The following is a 23654-nucleotide window of genomic DNA, read 5'->3' as shown; positions in this document are numbered from 1 at the left end:
AATAGCTAATCTTGATTTTTCCCTGAAATTTCTCAGTTTTCCTAATCTTATACAGTTGCTGTCTTCTGATATTATCAGTAACAAAGGAAGTACTTGAGCCTGAGAACTGGTGCTAGGGTGATTGCAAGGCCTGAGAAAATTTAAAATGTGAATTAATAGAAACAAACAAAATAGAAACATTCGGATATTCTGTAAAGATTTTTACTCCTCATGTACATGAAGGATGTAAGTAATAAAGTCAATTCAATTCATTGAACCGTAAGCCAATTGATAAACACAGGGCAATAAGCTAAGTGTAAATAGCTGTCTCGATAATGCAAAAAATATTAATCAAGAAGATGCCAGATAACTTGAAATTTTGAATTTTTTCCCCTCTACTTTTAAGGATCACTAGCAACTCATGAATAGCATCAGAGATTTTGTAATGCAGCTTTAGCTTAATTTGTGGTGCACACATTAGTAAGATAAGATTTTCTATCCACTACAAATGATACAAAAACATTAATATGATTTCCAGAAATTAAGTTTTATTGAAATACATGTCACATAAATTGAGTATTAAATTACAGTTTTAGAATTTATTTACTACAGTTTGGTTATATATGGCACTAATAATAATCGTGACCATGTAGGGGATTGTTTTTGGTAATTATAATCCTCATGCAAACATCAAACACTAAATTTCAAACATTCTTAAATTGCACACCTCATGGAACACATTCCGATGCACAGAGGTACCAAACTATTTAAAGTTGTGTCCATAATCCTTCTTGAAAAGGCACGGAAATCAATGTCACAACCCTGCTACTCCTAGAGTGCACTCACCATAAAGCTGTGAATATATTAATTACCTGAATACATACTCCATATTATCATTTTGATCCAAGGAAGGCAGCACTGCAAAATCATTGCTTGTATGCAAAGTAGGTTTTGAAGGCCACTTTCAATTAATGCCAAAATGACACTGAAATATGAAATATGAATAGCCATGAAATATGATGCAAAATACTGTATTAAAGATTGCCAATCTTGCAGTGTTATCCTAAGACTTGTGTAAATTGTAGTTAGGAACGGTGAGGGCACTGTGTAATACTATCTACAAAGTGTGAAGCACATTGTACCATACTAATTACAGGGAGAACTGCCCTTTCTTAACTAGGACATAAAATACTGGAGTTTACAGGTCTGCCATTAATGGTTATTCAGATGGCATATCACACAGACATGAGTATTGCACACTAAACATATTTTAGCTATAGCAGACAAGTACTGTAAAGCTAGTGACAGCATGACTCATTTTAGAAATGGTCACTGAAAAATAAAACATTTGCAGTCTTAACTAGTTGCTACTGTGCAGCATAAACAAGCAACTGTAGTGATCTCTTACGAATGCACCCATTTTAATATTTACATTGTACAAAAGCCGCTTAGGCAAAAAAATTGCATTATGACAATGTGAAAATCATTAGCAGCCTTGTTATATTTATTAATACAATTAAAATAACAGCTAGTCAGCTGTGTGTTCAAAATCAGGAACATAATTATACCATTCAACACTTGGCTCAATTTATCACACATTATCCATAACGTGTTGTGCATTTAAAGGTACTGATTATATATAGAGCGCTTAAAAACATCTGCTTTTTTAATTCTCAAAGAGACAGAGACACATTTTGTCATTAAGACTTACATTTTGTTTGGGACTACAAACCCAAAGTTTTTTTTTTGTTTTACTACAGATAAAAGCCAACATGTTCATTTTTTATGGAGCAGAACAAAAACTAGATCAACCAGACTAATCTAATAAAATATATATATTATGTATATATATTTTTCCACACAATACCAAGCTATCTGTACGTAAGTTATCTAAACACAGCATATTTACCACAAACTATATGATCTCTTCAAACAAGATTCACTGAAAATTATACACTTCTTAGATTCTATCTGGGAACATGTACAAACTCCAGATATCTAGCAAAGAGAAAGCAGTTAATCAAGCAAAATAATTTTTACAAGCTTTTTACAGGAAAAAATAGAAGTCATTCAAGCTATTCTCTTCCTATTAATAGACAAAGATGTAAATGGGCTGAATGGCCTAATTCTGCTCCTATGTCTTATGGCCTACATGCAACCTGAAAAAGCAAGAACTGCAAGGGTGTCACTGAACAGCATTCAGAACATTCTACTAGTGTTTAACTTGAACAGTACAGTGCTTATTTTGCCCATGTTGCAGTTAATGCCATTCTTGCAATTGGTTGAAGAGACCATCCAACCCTCCTCACTTAATGCAAAAATAACCATTCCCAAATTGTAACAGGAAGGTTTAAAAGTATTGCCCTTTCACAGGGTTGCTGAATTTTTACATAGAATAAGGTCAGGTATTTAAGGGTACGGAATGTTCTATGCAAATACAGGGACAAAACAAAATCTCATTTTTGATATCAATATGTTGCTTAAAGCTGTAGCATTCCTTTTGTTTGGCTTCACCAGGATTTTTAAACCTACATGGAATTTCCTATACATTAATATAAGTAGCTACACATAGTTGTGTACTTACTTTTTTGACATTCTTTCCAAATTAATTTCTAAAAATCAAAAATATTTTAACTGTCATAAAAATTGTTTGAAGAGGCAATATAGATTCATGTCTGGTATTCTAATTAAGCCAACCAAAAGAAGAGGCTGTAGCTTGCTTAAACTTAGCCATATTTCTTTTAAAGAAACTTTTAAAAGATTTCCTTTGCAGAGAGAGGAGCCCTCTGTTTCATAATAAGAGCAAGCATTGTGCAGACAGTAAGTTTAAAAATATTGTTTCCATTAAAATTGACTGATTTTAATTATGTACATTAGACATCAATAAATGCAATAACCTAGTTCTGATACACAAAATTCAAGTTAACCCTACATGAATCTTTATATTGCAATGTTTAGAACAAAAAGTAAACAAAATACAAAACTCTGAATCCTGTAACTCATTTTCTCGAACAGGCTAAATGCATGATTCCCTGAGAGGAGGCAGTGAGTCTTAGACTAACACATACACTTAACCAAATGTGCTTATAATATTACATGTCATATTTTAATTTAGCAATGTTCCACTTATGGTAGATAAAAATGGATAACCTTATTAAGTAAAATATTCTTCATTGATTGGAACTGTGAAAAATATCCAGAAATATAGTTAAGGGCTCTCTCTCTTATTCCAAAGTGAGGTGCAACAGTATTTTGATCCGTAAAACATTTCAATGATTTGGTAATTCTTTAAAAATTCTAAAGTAGGGGTGTTAGTATCTTGGCATGACACAAGAAACAAAGCAAAAATAAACCTTTTCAGGCATTTTTCCTGTAGAATACTAAATAAATTCAGCTTAACAATTCTACTGAATTAACTATCCATATTCCTCATGTCAGAGCTAATGCCTTTGTGAAATAGGTACACATTTATGGCATTAACAATCCTCATCTATGATTAAGATTTGTTAAACTCAGTCTGTAAAAAGAGGGGTACACAGAGAGAACAGGATGAGATAATGTCAGTGCATTATAGAATAGTGTCGAGTAATCACACATGTGAAGGTGAAATTTTAAAAACATTGGTGGTTGGGATATATCTGGTTTTAGTTTCAGATTTTAGGCTGCTAAAGTGAATATGGCTATTTAAAATAGCCAAATGTTACATCAGAATAGCTGGTTGAGGTATCAATGGAAACAATATTTTTTAAATCCTAATAAATACATAACAAATAATGATACTAACACTATACACAATGTGTGTGCACATATGAACAACATGAATTAAAAATTCAGGTCTACAAACTATTATGCCCAGTAAAAATTCATACATACCCATGGGCTACTCCCAGTGACACACAGTGTCACAACATTGTGGCAAGATTTGATAAAGCTATTCTACCGATGATAACTGTACATTTAATAAATAGTTTTCTACAATCAAGAAAAGAGATACAATTTGTATCAACAAACAAAGGTCATTTCTGATCATTCGAGGCATTGCTGTTTGCTGTATCGAATTGTAAATTACAAAATTAGCTTTGCTGTGTGTGTAACAAAATAACTGGCATCATTTTTAGATATCAACTCTATTATTGATTTTTACTACTCTTGTGCTGAATGTTGTTGGCATTAGCAGCACGCTAGAAAACTCACTGAAGTAAACAGTATATAGAGAATGCTAGAAACCGATGCAAAAGCAGGAAAAATCAAGTTGAAGCTGATGCTTTCCATGCTCTACACTGATCTTCACGATCTCTCCACAGGGAGTAATGAATACTCATCAGGACCAGGGTCCTGGATAACTTTATTGCCCCCCTTCTCTGAGGCACCTTCTACCTGTCTGGCTAGAGTCAGCCAAATCAGCAGACCAAGATCTTAACCTTGGACTCTCATGGTCTTTATTCAATTACTAGTCATTACAAGAGCAAAGCAATTAGAACCATCTGCTAATTAGGTACAGAAAGGCCCAGATAATATTGGAATTTTAATCTATTCCTTCTATTTCTGGATAGGTACTAATTTAAGATGTTTACATTTTATAAATGTTAACATTTCTGTCAGTGTAATTTCTTAAGTAAAATTATATGACAAATTGGTAGTTCTAAGTTTAAATGATTGCAATATCATTGTAAGAAATACTACACAGCATTTGCAAGCCATTGGCAAAATGTCAGAAACAACCCTGACTGCAGCCTCACATTCCATGTGTTTCACAGTAAGAAACATTTAGGCAGTGTCAGACCTTCTCATGAAGAAACAAAGGCCCCTAAAGACCTCAACTTTCATGAAAAACTTTTTTCACAGACCTGGCTTGAAACATATCAAGCTCGTCAGATTTCAGCAATATACATTGCTTTTTAAAGATAGTGGCACATCAGTGCAGCCTGAAGACAAAAAATATAATGCTTTTAAAAAGGTGTTTTGGCTGCAAATTTTCCAACTGTATAAGGAGATTATGGTTTAAAGGAAATGGTGTGACATGCCATACACCAAGAAAGCTCTTTTTGTTGGAAACCTTAAACAGAAAATGGATACCTTACTGAACATGTAATCATGAAAATCTGAGTGGATACTTAAATATTTCTGGATTTGATTTTACACCGTCATCTTTAGCTTTTCAGTGCTTTTTTTTCTGCATGAGTTCCAAACATTGTACTACTAAAGATTTCATTTTGTTTAGAATTTGTATTGTTTTAATATATAGACTTTGTTATTCATAAATGCTGAACACATTTTGAAATCAGACTGAATGGGAAATTCAAGAAAAAAAAATCAAATGGAGGGCAAATTTAAATTAGTAAAAAAAATTGATGAGACATAGCTCAAAAAGAGTGTAAGGTATTCATTTCCTCTTCAAAGCTGCCTTAACTCCCACTGATAATTGAACACCATTAAGATATTTATAACATTTCAAACCCACTGTGTTAGGCAACTCATATTTCACAAATGTTGTGCATTAAACGGACTTCTTTTTGTCTGTCCTGCATTTGGTCCTCAGCCTTCAAATAGTTTGTGTTTTACCTCCCAGATCGTAGTTGCTTGGCAACAATCTCTGCAGCAAGATGCTGCGGGTCAGTCACATGGGGGTTCTTTTCCATTACTGCATGCACTATGTCTGCTGGAAAGATGTTACAGAGGTTTCGATAGGTTTGGTACTGATGTTCTCGGATTGTCAGATGGTCCTGTTGCTCAGCAGGCATTCCTTGCCATGGTGACCTCCAGATCTGCTCTATCTTTTCTGGCATACTTCTGAACATGCCAGGATCATAATTGGGCTGCATCAGGTTATTAGTCAAAGGATATGAAGGGTACCTATAAGAGTCTGTAACACATGGCAAGTGGTCCCAGCTAGTATGCTGCTCTCTGCAGAGTGGAGGTCTTCGCTGTCTCATTGGATTACTCTCATACAGTCTTGAATCAGAAATACTGTCTAGCCTAGTCATGACAAGAGCCCGTCCTGTTTGATTATTAGTAGATGGATGAATTTTCTGAGGAAACGGATAATCTCCAGGACAACTGGAACGAGCTCCAACTGCAGAATGCTGGATATGAGGAACCAAGTGGGAGACTGACTGCTTACGCTGGGGCTGCTTTGGCTCCTCGGGCCCATAGCTCTGTACTCTTGTTATGGGCTCATGGTAACCATGAACAAAAGGTTGGAGCCTATTTTGTGTCTGTGGTTGATGAGCTTTCACATTCTCTTCTGGGCCTGTATCCACAGTGCCTAGGTATGCCAAATCATTGTATGAAGAATAGGAGTCATTTCCTGCAATGCAGGTTTCTGAATGAGGACTGGGGTTTCTGGAATACAAACCATGATCCGAATCTAACCCATAATAACTGTCGTGGTTACGCAAACTATTCATACTTAAATTTGAGAAGTCATTTATCATGGAATAATAGCCGGTGTCCAGAGTCGAGTCATATTTTGGATACTGCTCTGTGTAACTCACAGAATTCCCATGGCTGTTGGTTACAAGGATGGGAGGATAATGCAAGGTGGATATATGCTCTTGTGAAGATTTCTGGTGAGTGAATTGCTTGGAACATGGCACAGGGCTGCTTGCAGATCTTGTACTCATGGCACTGGCTGCGTGGTTTTTATTAGCTTGAAATGCAGGTACACTAGATGCAGTGACCAAAGAAGGCACAGAGTTAGTCTCGAGTCTGTGAGCGGGTGTCAGTCGCTCCTCTGGCTCACAAACAACAGATCGTATGCTGGGGTCAGACTGGCGCTTTGGTGCGACGCGCTTGATCTCAGAGACCGCTTCACCTTTCACACCAGATATAGCGATGCCACATTTTGCCAGGGCTCCTTCACTCATAGTTTTCACAGCCGATAACTTAGCACTTGCACGAAGCTCATCGGCAACTGAGCGCTGTAGCTGGTTAACACGTTCAGGGTGGTAGTATTTACACTTGTGTCCATAAGTGCACTTCTTCCCTATAAATCATAAGCAGAGCCCAGAATGATCAATACTGATAAGCATACTTCCCGTCACAAGCTTGCAGGTGACACAATAATTGGCAGAGTTATGGATAGTGTGGAAAGTTGTCACAGGATACAGATCAATTGGAAATAATGGCAGAGAAATGATAGATGTAGTTGGGAGGTCATATGTAAAAGAAAAGTGTAAGTAAATGGCAGGATTTTTAAAAACGTTAATATACAGAGGGATCTTGTGCGAGTTCAGGAAAAGTGAAGTAAGCAGATGTGACAGCAGAATTTGAGGCACTTAAGACAGGCACACAAATAGATGATAGGACAGAGGGATGTCGATCATGTGCAGGCAAATGCAATTACTTTAAATTGGCATGATGGTCAGTAAAGGTGTCGTGGGACTAAGGACCTGTTGCTGTGATGTAAACAAATACTATCTTTAAAAAGAATTATTTCAAAATGTATTGATATATTGATAAGGGTGATTTCTTCTTGCCTTATAGCCTAATGATTAATGGTATCACTCAAATCTAAAGCTTAATGCTTGATCATTTGGATCACTGGACTAATGACATAGTCTCTTTTTTGATCCCTCCATGTTTCATATCAAAGATTGTTTTTTGTAATTAATTGTGAACCATTTCACAAAAGAATACACCTGTACACATGTAACTGTTCGGTCATATATTTATGGAGTCATCACTTGGATGTGGCAAAACAGACAGCCAGCACCCATCAGGAGAGGAGAAGAGAGTGGTGTATTAAACCAGAAAAATTCTTGATACTTAGTGAACAATTGCAAGATTAATCAAAAGAGTGATTAGGTAACTAGATTTAAAGGTCTAATTTGCAGCAAGCAGCTAATACTCACCATAAGGGCAAGGCTGTTTCTTATGTTCAGGAATAACGGGACGCTTTCGCAGAAAATTATCCAAGCTGGGACCATGACGTCCTAAAGGATCATCAGGTGGCATAAACCTTGAAGTGGTGAAACGACACTATGGTCACTTACATTCAAAATATAAATTTTGCTTAGTGTAATGTTTACCCTACTAGTTTACATCTTGTAACTCAGACTGAGCAAATGGCTCTATGTCACAGTTGAAAAGAAATTTACAATATTGTGCTGATGTCACATTTTTATTCATCTAGAAATATTAAATTGCAAAAGAGTTACAGCACAGAAAGGACCAATAAGCCTGGCATGTCAATGTCAGTAGAAAAACTGAAGCTGAGTTTTCTTATTGGGGTACAGGAGTCCCCCGCTTTATGAATGTTCGCTTTACGCCACATCGCTTTTACGAAAGACTTACATTAGTACTTGTTTTCGCTAACCGAAAGAAATACGAACAGGATTTTCGCTTTTACGAGAAAAGGCGCCCGCTTTAAACTTGTGTTTACCCCGAGCAAGACTACCATGACTGTGAAGCCTTGTGTGGGCAGGTGTGTGCGCATGTATACGTGCCGATTTTTTTCTACAAATCGGTTTTGGCTGAATCTTCCCAATTCTAGTAAGTCAAACTACACTGTACATATATAATTTCTACTTTATATAGGCTGTGTACTTATCATATTATTCCTGCTTTTACTATATGTTAGTGTTATTTTAGGTTTTATGTGCTATTTGGTATGATTCAGTAGGTTATTTTTTGAGTCTGGGCACGCTCAATAATTTTTCCCATATAAATTAATGGTAATTGCTGCTTCGCTTTACGCCATTTCGGCTTATGAAAGGTTTCATAGGAACACTCTATTTTCGGATCGCGGGGGAAACCTGTAGTAATTTCTATCCCATCTGTATCTTTATTTCATTTGGAAGGTTTTGATATCAGCACTAGATGTTTGAAATTCGAAGCTTTTCATTCAGCAGGCATTTTGATGAGTGTAATTTAAGAAAAAAATACTGAAAATATTTTAAAAATCCTTGTATCAACCTTACTCACTTATCATTCACGAACGAATACATTAGAAGACGTTCCTCTATAAATTTCTTCCACTCAGGTTTCTCATTCTGCAGATCCCTGTAGTTATCATTTGACACAATAATGCCATCTGATTCAAAGGCCAGCTTTACTATGAATCGATCGTCATAGCAGACCACTCTCCTCCCTTGCACCCTTCGGGATGGTGTAAAGACCAGGATTTTCTCTTTCTCAAGTTTCCGTAATATTTCTTGATCTGTAGAGTTAAGGAATTATTTGGCATTTTAGAAAATGCACACACGTTCAATATGGTAATAGTAGGATAGTCTTAAGTGCAACTTTTTGAATACGCTAAAACTGTATGCATCAACTTATTCTCTACAATGCTCAGAAACAACTCTGTCATTGTCCCACTCTTGTATAAAACATAAAATGTGAAAATAGAAAGTGCAAAATGAAGATCCTGATCAGTTATCTTTCAGCTTGGAAACCTGGCCAGTGCAGATTTGGCAAAATTTAGTTAGTGTTTTGCTAATGGTCTCTGGGATAGGGACAAAATAGGATCAAAATAGATCTTTAACACACCAATAGCCACTGTAGTTAATGGATTTGGGAGGCAGAGTACAACACAGTAACATGCTATACTATTCAACCAAAGGATGATTTTCTAGGCATCTTGATGTTGTAAATGATGTTACCTACAATAAATAATGCAAGTTAAGATTTGTGGACTAATTTCTGGTGACTATTCATTTGGATTGGTTCCACCATCTGCCAGCCTTGGCTGTCCTGATTCTTCCATACCTTCAGAAGGAAGACTAATTTGATCTAATGAAGCAGATTGTATTTCAGAAAACCTTTCCACCCTTTATGGCTATACAATATGGCAAACCATGTAGGAATAAGAAATACATTTTGTTAGAAAGTAGCACTTCCATACAGCAGTAAGCATGTGATATAGTAGAACTACTCATTGAACTTAGCTTCCAGTAACTTAAGTAGAACTTAATTTCAAATGTTCGATTCAAAGTATAAAATTTAATACAATGTATAACTAGGGAATATAAGTTTACCTACTTCTGCCCTTGTTTTTAAATGTATTTTAACCTTTCATTATAATAGGTTTTAAAGAAGTTATTTATCTACTCACTATTAGTGCTGGAAGCCAATGCCTTTACTACAGCCCATCTAGATCCTACAAATGGTACATACCCACTAATAATGAGTGAGTAAGCGTGTTCTCAGACATGTTCAGTGATAGTGAGTCATAATGCTGCCCATTATCCATTCTGAAACTTTGCTGATGGTCCCCGTTTGGAAAGTTAACCTTCCCCCACTCCACCCCAGGTCTCTTTTCAAATACAGTACTGCTGGGATAGAAGTACATTTCCAACCTTTTCTATTTTTACTTCAGGTTATTTTTTGAAATGCCATCAATTTTACGTGATCATGTTGACGCTGGACTACCTTTGATTGGTGCATCTGGTCTGGACTGTTCTTTTCTCCAAGCAGGAACAAACACTGTGATGTCCTTGTGTCCTTTTTCCAGGAAATACTCTGCAGCTAGCTGAATTCCCAGGCAAGAGAACACTTCCTTGTTTCCATGACTACAGGAGGAAATTAGGGTTTTAATCAATTGTGCTCTAAATGTGACCTTGGCTGACATTCAAACTAATGAAATTGGTAAGCCACATAAGTGGAACAACATGGGCACAAAGAATTATTTTAATTATTCAATATTTGTATGACAATTAACATAAATAACTACATTTTTCAAATGAAGGAAGGAAAGAGTTTTTAGTAAGAAATAATGTTTCATTATATAACATAAAGGTTTCATAATAGGATTTTAAATTAGATGCACAAGTTAATTGCAGTTTACAAGAAAAAGCTTCACGGTTTGTTTCAATAAATTAGGTTGCTTGGCATCTCATAGTTACATTCTGATTATGAGAAAAGGTTTGCGAAGACACAAAGAAATCAGTTAACTCAGTCACTCCAGAAAATTAGATCAAGAGAAGAAATGTCTATTTCATTACCAAGTACCCAGAATTTTAGGGAAGACACAGATGATGTCATGAAAAGCATCACTATGCGTAGGCCTTTGTGGGAGGAATTAATTATATTCTCTGAAATATCAAAGAATCTATAAAAATAGATCCAGCTGGGGTATTATACGTTTCATGGTGTCATATTCAACCATTTTCTGCCTTAATTTTTGAAAGGACTGTTAATGCACCATCAACAATATATTATAGTCCTGCTTGTCACTATTTCTTGTCAAAGGATTTTTCCCTTTTGGTTTTTCATTTTTATTTTGTTGTATTTTATATAGCCCCTGGCCAGAAATGTGTTTTCCAGACAGATGTTGTATAGTCCATCCTAACTTATACCAGTGGACATCTTGAGGGCTTAGATCGTAGGAAAAGAATTACACACAGAGGGCAAGGTGAAGTATCAATCAGGAATACAGCTTTAAAATACTAAACAGAAATCATAGATATGCAACAATCAAATGTTGTGAGTATGCATGAAAAAAAATAAAAGGGAGTGGAAGTCTATAATAAACGTTCACTTTATTTGTTTGATAAGTTTCTCCTCTCTGGCTTGTTTAACCTTTCATTTATAAGCCAGGACAGAGATAGCAGCCCACCATCACAAGCATAGTGCATCAGAGCCAAGCCTAAACTGTCTTCATGTGGAACCTACACTCAAATGCTTTACAAGAGAAGAATGCAGATGATTTCAGGATAGCAAATAGATTTGTTCATTGTCTCAGTAAGTGGGTGTGAGTCGTACTACACCGCCCACTTACTGAAATCAGCCACCACAGCACAGAGGGGACAACCTAAGTGTGGCCTTATCACGACAGTGGAGGAAACCATGGATAGACATATCGAAATGGGAAGTGGAAATGGAATTAAAATGGGTGACTATCCTTTACTATCCAGGGCCCTTATTAGATATTCCAGGTGAGGCAACACTTCATCAGTGAGTCTGTTGGTGTCTTATACTGTGTTTGCTGCTCCTGGTATGTCCTCCTGTATATCCAGTGGAGATTGGGAGCCTGCTTCGCCGAGCACTTACACTCCACTGCCAGAACAAGTGGGATCTCTCAGTGGCCACCCATTTTAATTTCACTTCCCATTCCCATTCCGCTATGTCCACCCATGGCCTCCTCCAATGTCACGAAAAGACCACACTTAGTTTGGAGGAACAACACCTTATATTCCGTTTGGGTAGCTTCCAACCTGATGGCATGAACAGTGATTTCTCAAACTTCCAGTAACGCCAACCTTATCCCCCCCCCCCCACACCATTTCCCATCCCCCTTTGTCCCTCGTATGCTATCTCCTTGCCTGCCCATCGCATCTCTCTGATGCTCCTACCCCACCCCCACCTTTTTTCTTTTTCCATGGCCGTCAGTATCTTTCACTAATCAACTTCCTAGCTCTTTGTTTCCTCCTCCTCCTAATTTCACCTATTGCCTGGTGTTTTTCTCTCCATCTCTCCCTCCCCACCCCCCCCCCCTTCAAATCTACTCTTCAGCATTTTTCTCAGTCCTGCTGGAGTTTCGGCCTGAAACGTCGACTGTGCTTTTTTCCACAGATGCTGCCTGGCCTGCTGAGTTCCTCCAGCATTTTGTTTGTGTTGCTCGGATTTCCAACACCCGCAAATTTTCTCTTGTTTGGGATTCCCAAATTAGTTTTTGGCAGAGAATAGGAATCAAAGCTGCTTTTTTTAAATTTAAGTTTGTAGAGAGCTGCACAAGATTAACAAATTATAACAGTATTTCTTAAAACAGAAACAAAATAATATTCATGTCACTGAAAATATGATATTAAACCAGAAAATACTGTAAGTATTCAGCAATCTGAGGGGATCTGTGAAAAAAGTAACACAGTTAACTTTTCAGATCAATGTTCTCTCAACAGTGTTGAAAGCATCTGGTGACAATACAAACTATAAAATGCAGAGGATGGCAGGTGAGATTGCAACTGTGGAAAAGAAACTGAGACAACCTTTCAGCACATCTGGATTACAGAAAAAAAAAAGGTCCATGATTCTACAAATAGCATTCTTACACTGAAAAGTCAGAATCAGTATTGACTTCAAAGTTACAAATTAAATTTATTATCAAAGTACATGCATGTCACCATATACAAGCCTGAGATTAATTTTCTTGTGGGGATATTCAGTAGATCTAAGAAACACAATAGAATCAATGAAAGACCACACCCAACAGGACAGACAGACAAGCAATGTGCAAAAGACAACAAACTGCACAAACACAAAAAATAACAAATAACTCAATGTGCAACACTTCATCACAATGTGCTCGCCACTCCCTCCTACAATTTAGTGGTCCACAGGGCCCACATGTCCAAAGACAAGCTATCTCATTTTTATCCGGATATATCTCCCTATTGTGATAGATGTAACAATGGAGAGGCTTCATTAATCCATATGTTTTGGACATGTCAGAGTCTTGAAAAATACTGGAAGGAAGTATTCCACACTTTTTCTGTACTTTTTAAAGTAAATTTTAAGCTTAACCCTTTGACTGCCTTGTTTGGTATTGTTGGAGAAAAAGGCATAACTTTGGAGACACATGATTTGCATATACTGGCTTTCATTTCTCTTATAGCTAGGAGGGCGGTGTTGCTTAAATGGAAGGATGTTGCTCCGCCTACTCACGCTCAATGGTTACGTGTTATGTCATGCTTAAATTTAGAGAAGATCCGTTGTTCAATTTCTGATTCTAACCAAGACTTTCAAACACTGTGGGGACCATTCTTGAACTACTTTCAAAGCCTTTGATTTGGTGTTAAAGTACAGATGTTGGCTAATAACATAAATCACTATGTAATAACGATTTTTTTCCATCTTTCTTTCTTTACCATACAGCTTCGACTTTGGTAGAGGGTTTAGATTTTTTTAATAATATAATTATTACAATTCAAATTACAATTTAATTATTGTACGTATTTGATTATGAATATAGGGTACTACAATTGCAAGTGTGATTTAAAAATAATGTATTCGGTACTATTCTATCTTTTTTGATTCATAATATATATCCTCATGTACTCTGTATTCTTCTATGTGAAAATTAATAAAAAATATTGAAAAAGAAAGACCATAAGATGAAGAGTCTTGAAAGTGAGTCCATACGTTGTGGGAACAGTTCAGTGTTGGGGATGAGTGAAGTTATCCCCACAGGTTCATGTTAACTAGTGAATTTTAACGATAAATAAAAGAGATAGATGTGAGTATTAGCATGTTCTTTAATTCGAAGGAATTTCAAGGGCAGGTAAAGATTATCCTGTGGAAGATCTGGTGCATTACAATAATACAACAAACCCAGTGTGGGCAAGCATCAGATTAATTTAAGCACTCATATCATTGTTTCCATTAGTCAGTGTTATGCTTGTGATGGATCCATGACTGGAACTGTACCTGTGGTGTATGGGATGAATAGAATTTACTTCGTATTTTCCATAGTCATGTGTACAAGCTAAGCTCATGTACCCATCTTCTTACTTTGCTGGAAATGTGTGCAGGAAAAGTTGGAAGAGAGGGGTTGCAGAATTCAGTTGCCACGAGAGCTAACCATGAGTCTGGCGAAGAAGAGCTTAATTATTCTTTTCTGGGAGTGATCATTCGTAAATGAAATAATGACTTTTTGTATGGTAATGTCCCATGTTACACAGGTAGGTAATACTGGATATCCAGTATTCTGGCTGCTGGAGGTGGGATAGAAGACTGGTGAACTGCATGATACACTGGGGGATCATGGTGATACCCCAGGAGTGCCCAAAGAATGTAAAAGTTACAGGTAATAACATTTTTAGCCACCAGAAAAGCATGGTCACCTGCAACCATCCAAAAAAAGAAAGAAAAAAATTAATGGGGTTTTTAGCTCCTACAAAATACTGTATCTACTGGTCATCTGCTACACATGAATTGTATTGGGTGGGATTCTGATGAACGTGTGTACAAAAGAATAGGTGATCCCCAATAATAGACCTATACCCCAAAGAGGAATCAACAGCTTGGAAACAAAATACAAAATACTCATTATTTTGTAAAAACAATAAAATTAAAATGTACACATGCAGTGTGACATAACTTAAATTTTGTTTGGACATACCTCATTGCCACATTACTTCCATCGATGACTATAGGTCTCAAGTTGTCAGAATCATCCACCACTTCATCCTCCAAAGACAGTTCTGGGCTAGTGATCTCCTTCACACACTGGCCCCTTGGTACGAGGGTACCAGAATTACCCATGCTATTCGGCTGTGGCTCCGACTCACTTTTGTTACCAAGTCTGACCAGTTCCGCTAAAATGTCATTAATAAGAGCATCTGACCCCAGTTTATTGAGCACAGTTTGTATCTGTTCTCCTGAATATCCTAGCTTTAAGGCAAACTCCATCTTGGCCTGGTATTCTTTATCTAAACTTGTAGACTTGCAGCCTTCATCAAATTTGGATTTATTATCCTCACTCTGAAAATCCTGCAGGACACTGCACTTGGAAAGAACAGGTCGTTCAAGACAAGGAGAGCGGCAGAGTTGTCTGTGTGGTTTGCTCACAATCTCATTCCCTTTTTTCTTATTAGGGAATTGTTCTGTATCACTTTCGGAGCTTGTCCAGTCCTCAGAATCAGACCTGCAGTCACCAATGTCTAGATGAAGCTTCCTGTCTTCTTTGGAGGAGCTGTTCTCCATATTCAACTTCTCAAACATTGACCAGGCAGTCATTACGTTAATTTGTCCACCTGTTATTTCAATACTCTTCTCTTTTATTTCTAGTACGGCTTGACTTTCAAATTCAATTGTATCCTTGAGCTCAATTAATTGTTTCCGCAAAGTTGATGTAATAATCTCGCACTTCTTGTGGTCTGGAGAGCACAAGGATAATACATAATCCTGGAAAAGGAAGGAGGATAATTTAGAAAAGTCTGTTAAATCCCCCAAGAAAACACACATATAAATTAGGAATTTTTATCCATCAGCCTTTTAACTTCACCTCAAAAGATCTTGATATAAAACAAGAGGTGCACACAGTATTGTGGCAGGCAGATTTGACACTGAAATTACAGACTGAATGAATCAGCTGGCAGATACTGTAGAGTTCCTTCTAACTCCACATCGATTTCAGCCATTCAAAACAGTTCATTGCCATTTCTCAGTGATTAAAAATGAACAATAAATACTGATCTTAGCAACTAGAATCATAGCCTTGAATGATTACAAAGTCAAAATGAGGTGGATGGAGAAGAATAGAAAATAGAAATGCTTAAAGATTATAAATAGAAGTTTATAATATAATCAAGTTTATAATATGAAGTTTACTGCAGAAAGGTTTATGAAACTTTTCCTTTGTTTTGTTCATAGCTTTTCAATTCTAGAGCTCCCTTTAAAATTAGTATGTCACCATAAGTAGTGCATAACCTTGTGATGACAATGTCATGATGAATATTGAACACTGGCCTTGTTTGTGATATTCAGTGTATGACCACTAAGGAAAAACTACACCTAAAGTGGATTTTACGCACTGCTCTCTGCTTGCTGAGTGAAACAGGAAGATGTGGTGAAGGCGCTATGTCAAATCATACGACAAGTGAACTCAGGAAGAATTTGTTTCCATGATCTATTCAGGCACCAAGGCACTGGGAAACACTGAAGTTTATGTTGTGTTTCCTGACTGTCTAACAATAAAATAAATAGGAGTTGGTTCTAATTGGATTATAACATACCATTAATTCTTTATTACTTATTTATTCTTTGAAAGATAACTTTAATTGCCAAACTCATTACTGTTTTAACCTCTGTTCTTATAATTAATTAAAGATTGTGTCTTAGAAAATGGACTTGCTGGCAATTAAGATAAATAGAAAACTTTTCTAATTCTCTCCCTCTCCCTTACACACACCTGATGGGATTACCACCAAAACAAACTCTCAACTCTTTACATATATTGGCAGGTCTGCCATTTCTGTCCAGTATTGCATACAAGATGCTGGGGGACGTCAGCAGGTCGTGCAGCATCTATTGAAAGGAATAAACAGTTGATGTTTTGGGCCAAGGCTTTCGAAAAGAAGAAGTTAGAATAGGTGGGGGAAAAGGAAGGAATATAAGTTAAAAGGTGATAGATGAGGCCAGATGAGGGGGAAAGGCACGTGGGGAAGGAGGGTGAATTGAGAAACTATGAGGTGAAATGTGGAAAAGGTAAAGAGCTGAGGAAGAATGTATCTGATAGGAAAGGACAGTGAACCATGGGAGAAATGGAAGGACTAGGGAATCTTTCCAGTATTTTATGGTTTCTGAATAAGAAAATAATCTGCACGAAACGTAAAACGTTCCCTATACAAGAAAGCTATTCCAAGTGGTATAAAGAAAATAGTCTCAGCGTTTTACTGCATGTGATAACATCAACCACATTTATTACAATAGCATGAATAAGATTTTATTACTGTGGATTCCAGTTAATTGGGACTCATCGGGACAGTGCATTTTCACCCAAATAAACAGCTGCCCAATTAGCTGAAGTTTCATGGAAGCAGTTAAAAAGTTATTAAAAAAAGGCAGGCTACCATTTAATTGAGCAACAAATTACATATTTAAATAACGTACAGAACAAATTAGGATACTACCATTTCCACTACAGTATTATAAAGTTGTATATCGGTTCCTAATAGTTATCAACAGAGAATTCATCCAGTGTACACTGCCGTTCTTCTGATTGACTGTAAATGAACAAAATCAGTGTAGACATGCAGTGAAGATAATGGACTGCCTTCATACAATGCTATTGAGATTGCATCTTCCAAATCTTCATTTTCATTGTAACATCCAACATCATTGTCAATACCTTCAAATTCTTCATTCTTCAACTTGAAGCAGTGAAATAATTACATTTTCACTCCCTTAAGTTGCTAGCATTCCAAGCCTGAATGGTTAAAACTGCAGTGAACAAAACAGTTCTGGATTGTCTTACTGCTTGTTTCTCTCCAACTATCAGTGACAAAACTCACTTGTTTTAAAAAACACAAATGTACACAACTGATGTTATTTAAAAATTATTTGCTCTAAGCATGATGTAGTATCTTAATGCCCAGTCAGGTGCACGCGACTGATACTAATTAGAAACTGTTTGGCAACAATCTTCTGTCCCAATTAAGCAGCAGCGTCCCAAATAAACAAAGGGAATTCTGGCTATTTTTTTCCAAATAATTTTTGTTCTTTAAGAGTTGTCCCAAATAAGCAGCTGCCCCAATTAACTGATAGCCCAGTTAACCGGAATTATCTGTATAGTATTAAACTGCAGCTGATAATACAAATATAAGAATGATATCTTTACAGCAGGTCACAACAGTAGCCAATAATTCTGAAACTGGTAGTCAGATAGATTATAACCACTTTTAGAGGAATCCTATGCAAGAATCGTTCAGCTGGCATAAAAATGTGTTGCAAATATGACCTATTTAATAGCTACATATGAACTAGCAGGTTGTTTATAGATGTTATCTGTATTTTTGTAAAAAGTTGCAATTGGATGTTTTAACCTCTAGAATTTATTGAAGATACTGCATAGGACTGTGAATTTCCTCATTTTTTGTTGATTATTTCCACCATACTGTTACAGTATCGGTTGTTTCATTTCAGGTTGAATAAGTGCACAATTAAAGCTTTAATTCCAAATCCCCACCCACATGAATTTATGAAGCAGACTCGATGGGCCAAATGGCCTAGTTCTGCTCCCAGATCTTACAGTCTTAAAACTGATACACACAGGACCCCACCAGCTGACCTCTCAGCCAATACCAAAGGATCTGGGTGGGCTATTTATTGATGGCCATTAGTGCTTGCAGAACTGTGGCCTAACCAAACTTAATGTCTTCAGGTGTATCAAGAAAAGAGAAAACTGAAGTGAATATGAAAAGTGACAATCTTTTATCCATATAGAGTTAGAAGAAACAAGTACATGGCCTAAAGATTGTTCAGGAAGTTTTATTTTCTCTGCTTTCAATGCCATGAAATGCGTGTAATGATCTTGTACTGTGAATGCATCAGCTGAGTGTGATTCACTCTAAATAATTATTTTGAAGACTAATGTCCAAGATATTTTGTATAGTTCATTGACAGATTCACTTCAGGATAAATTCCATTTTGTCAATGTACGACATAGGAGCAAAAACAAGCTATTTGGCACACTGAGGTCTGCTCTGTTATACGATCATGGCTGATTAATTTTCTCTCTCAACTTATTCTCCCTGCATTCTCCTGGCCTCTCTCCGTAACCTTTGATGCACTTACCCACAATGATTTGGCTTCCACAGCTGTCTGTGGCAATGAATTTCACAGATTTAACACCCCCGACTAAAGAAATTATTCTTTATCTTTATTCTAAATGGATGTCCTATTCTGAATCTATGTCCTCTGCTCTTAGACTGTCACTACTGTAAAAATTTTCCCCACATTCCACTCTATCTAGAATTTTTATATTTGGGAGATTCACCCACATTCTTCTAAACTTCAAATGCTCCTCATACTTTAATCCTCTCATTCCTGGGATCATTATTGTAAACCTCCTCTGGATCCTCTCTCCAGTGCAGGCACATTTTTTCTTAAATATGTGACCCAAAAACTGCTCATAATACTCCGTGTGTTCTGACCAAAGCCTTATAAAGCTTCAGCTTATACTTATTTTGCAACATCCCATCTTACTTTTGCAGTGATTGAATAAGTTTGATTCCGAATTTATCTCTTCCCTGCTAAAGATATGATCACTAACCAGAGACCTAAGAGAGACTGCAGATGCTGGAAATCTGAATCAACACATACAAAATGCTGGAGGAACTCATAGGGTCAGGTAGCACCTATTAAGAGTCTCAGTCCAAAACACTGACTGTTCATTTTTCTCTATAGAAGTTACTTGACCCTCTGATGAAGGGTCTCGGCCCAAATTGTTGACTGTTTACGCTTTTCTACAGATGCCACCTGGCCTCTAACATTTTATGTGTTGCTTTGGATTTCCAGCATTTGCAGATTTTCTCGCATAGAGGTTTCCCCCGCTATCTGGAAGTAGAGTGTTCCTATGAAACCTTTCGTAAGCTGAAATGGTGTAAAGCCAATAAGCAATTACCAGTAATTTATATGGGAAAAAATTTTGAGCGTTCCCAGACCCAAAAAATAACCTACTAAATTATACCAAATAACACATAAAACCTAAAATAACACTAACATATAGTAAAAGCAGGAATGATATAATAAATACACAGCCTACATAAAGTAGAAATAATGTATGTACAGTGTAGTTTCACTAACTAGAATCAGGAAGATTCAGCCAAAAAACGATTTGTAGAAAAAAATTGGCAAGTACACACATGCGCACACACCGGCCCACACAAGGCTTCACAGTCATGGTAGTCTTTCTCAGGGTAAATACAAGTTTAAAGCAGGCATCTTTTCTCATAAAAGTGAAAATCCTCTTCGGATTTATTTCGGTTAGCAAAAACAGGTACTAATGTAGGTCTTTCGTAAATGCGAAGTGGCGTAAAGCAAACTTTCATAAAGCGGGGGGCACCTGTATGGACTTCTTGCAGCATTTTCTGTATGATTATTTATCAATCTCTTTTGAATCTGACGACTTCAATATTTCTTTTTCAACTTTTTTTTACATACACTGTCAACATTTATAAAGTATTCTGTAATTTTCCTCATTCAAACTCAAGGTCAATGGATACTAGAATTAAAATCATCAATATATTGTCACCCTACCTACAGCTTCTCTGCATCAATCTGTCACTACTCACATAACTGAAGAAATTACACAAGCAATCTGGAAACATTGGTAGTTTCGTAATGGCAAATTTTGAACTGTAACAGCTGCTTTGGTAATATAACTGGTAAAGTTCCCAGTTATAAATTTGAATTGACTGATGACTATCAATTCTTGATCCTCTTCTGAAAGCCACAGAGCTTTCAAAACAATAATCATTTACTAAATGTACAAAATTCTAAATTCCTCCCCCACTTTAATCTTACAAAAATAATCCTAATTGCTTAGTATGATATCTACTCTGCTGGGCAGTGTTTTCAATTACGTTTTCTTTCCCTGAATTTCACACTTGCACTTTTATAAAAATAAGTATCGCATATAACCTCGTCATACTCATCATGAAACTCAGCATGAAGTTAACCAAGAGCGAAATTAAAAACACGCAAATTGATCCCCTTAGAAAGCTTATTTTTGCAGTGACATAAATCAAATTTCTCTAGCACTTAACAATTTTGAAGAAATCTTTGTCATCTTGATGTCAATAACACTCCCACATACACTGTATGTACTTCAGAAATCCTGTTGTTAATTACTTAAAAATTATGAAATATAAATTCACAACATTAGGACCAACAGAAATGTACTCATCAAGTTTACTGTAATATTCAGCTGTTGACTTCAGCTCACTTAGATTAACAGGTACAAAAAATAATTTACAAATCTCAAGATATATTTCACATGGATTTGACGCAGGCAGTCAAAGTGTGGAATACAGAAGAAAAATTAAGCAAGAGTGGTCAAATGGTTCCATGTGGGTTTTTAGAATGAGGAATGCATTACCACAATGATTACTAAGCATTTGAAAAATTACAAAGTGCTATGGGGAAAGGCCAGAAAGATTAATCGGCTCCAGTGAAGAGCAAGTGGGCTGAAAGGTTTCCTCCAGTTCTACAACTGTTATTGATTAGTTTAGCACTTCTCATTCTCTTGACCAACAAAGACAGTTAAAACAAAAAACCTCTTCTTAGGAAATAGAATAACATTAGGATACAGAGGAAAGGTAGTATCAGATTAACTAAAAACCTACTCTCCCTAATAAAAACACAAAATGTTGACAGAACTCAGCAGGCCAGACAGCATCTATGGGAGGAGGTAGTGACGATGTTTCAGGCCAAAACACTCCATCAGGAGTGAAGTAACATGGGATGGTCGAGGGGGGAACAAGAAGTAGTGGGAGGGATGAAGTAGAGAGCTGGGAAGTGATAGGCTGAAGGGAAATGGGCTGGGGGAAGGTGGAGAATTATGGGAAATAAAAGAGAAAGAAAGATAGAGCTGGGGGGAGATTATAGTGAGGGGGGAAAGAGAGAGAGAAAGAGAACCAGACTAAAATAATAGATAGGGATGGGGTAAGGGGGGTGCAGGGGTATCAACGAACTTGCATCTGCAGATTCACTCGTGTTACCTACTCTCCCTAACTGCTCCAAACCATCCACTAGACAAGGCAAATTCAAATCACTCATTCTCTAAAACTAGAGAACCTAGGCCTCTGTACCTCCTTCTGCAACTAGATCCTCGACTTCCTAACCAGAAGACCACAATCTGTGTGGATTGGAAATAACATCTCCACCTCACTGACAATTAACACTGCTGCTCTACTGGGATATGTGGTTAGCCCACTGCTCCACTCTCTACACCCATGACTATGTGGCTAGGCATAGCTCAAACAGCATCTACAAATTTGCTGATGATACAACCATTGCTGGCAGAATTTCAGGTAGTGACCAAAGGGCATACAGGAGTGAGATATGCCAGTTAGTTGAGTGGTGTCACAGCAACAACCTTGCATTCAATGCCAGCAAGACCAAAGATCTGATATCAGAGACAAGGAAGGGTAAGACAAGGGAACACAAACCAATCCTCATTGAGGGATCAGATGTGGAGAGAGTGAGCAATTTCAAGTTCCTGAGTGTTAATATCTTTTAGGACCTAACCTGGACACAACATATTGATGCAGCTATAAAGAAGGCAAGACAGTGGCTGTATTTCATTAGGAGTTTGAGATGTGGTTTGTCAACTAAAACACTCAAAAACATCTACATACATACCCGTGGAGAGCACTCTGACTGGCTGCATCACTGTCTGGTATTGGGGGGGGGGGGTGCCGGGGGGGGGGCTACTGCGCAAGATCAAAGTAAGTTGTAGAAACCTGTAGAATTAGTCAGCTCCATCATGGGTACCAGCCCCTGTAGTATCCAACATATCTTCAAGGAGTGGTGCCTTATGAAGGCAGTGTCCATCATTAAGGATCCCCAAAACTCAGGACATGTCCTCCTCACACTGTTACCATCGGGAAGGAGGTACAGAAGCTTCAGAGTGCACACTCAGTGATTCAGGAACAACTTATAAATTTCTAAATGGACATTGAACCCATGAACACTACCTCACTACTTTTTTATTTCTGTTATTTTATGCTACTTATTTTTTAACTTAACACTTTAATGAACATAAATATACTTAATGTAACTCATTTTTTCTCTATTTATTTAACATGCATTTCATTGTACTGCTGCCATAAAGTTTCAAATTTCATGAAATATGCTGGTGATATTAAATCTAATTCTGTTTCTAAAATATTATATTTGTGAACTACAACAAGCATTTAAAAAACTGAACAATAAGAACATCACTGTCTACATGCTTCAGATTTTAAATCAGGTGTGTGGCGGTGCGGTGTATTAATAGTAAAACAGAAGATGCATTTACATTAATAGTCACTTAGTGAATTCATTAAAATAAAATCATTAGTAGTGTACTCACTTTTAGTAAACTTTTTAAAGCTCAAGTTGATATTTAACAAGATATATTAAAAGTCCACCATTACATTTTACTGAAATGCTAATATATTAATATATCACAAGCAATATTTATTCATGAAACTTACAATATAACTCAGTGATGAGTATTATTAAACAGTTGG

The 23654-nt window shown here is 36.8% G+C and overlaps 1 protein-coding gene across 2 annotated transcripts in view; it reads right to left on the bottom strand.

The window, feature by feature from the left end:
- Window positions 1-507: 507 nt before the first annotated feature.
- The window catches only part of zc3h12b (zinc finger CCCH-type containing 12B), a 116008-nt gene continuing 92861 nt past the window's right edge, over window positions 508-23654 (bottom strand). For both annotated transcript variants that reach the window (XM_059976982.1, XM_059976983.1), the window contains exons 2-6: window positions 15038-15822; window positions 10351-10490; window positions 8905-9139; window positions 7833-7939; window positions 508-6964 (exon numbers count right to left, since the gene is read on the bottom strand). In XM_059976982.1, the coding sequence (XP_059832965.1) occupies window positions 5538-6964; window positions 7833-7939; window positions 8905-9139; window positions 10351-10490; window positions 15038-15822 (2694 nt within the window). In that variant the 3' untranslated portion in view covers window positions 508-5537. The remainder of the gene's footprint in view (window positions 6965-7832; window positions 7940-8904; window positions 9140-10350; window positions 10491-15037; window positions 15823-23654) is intronic.

This window comes from Hypanus sabinus, chromosome 8, assembly GCF_030144855.1.
Source record: "Hypanus sabinus isolate sHypSab1 chromosome 8, sHypSab1.hap1, whole genome shotgun sequence".
Lineage (NCBI taxonomy): Eukaryota > Metazoa > Chordata > Chondrichthyes > Myliobatiformes > Dasyatidae > Hypanus > Hypanus sabinus.
The sequence above is the reverse complement of the archived record's forward strand: the minus strand, read 5'-3'. Positions and strand labels throughout refer to the sequence as shown.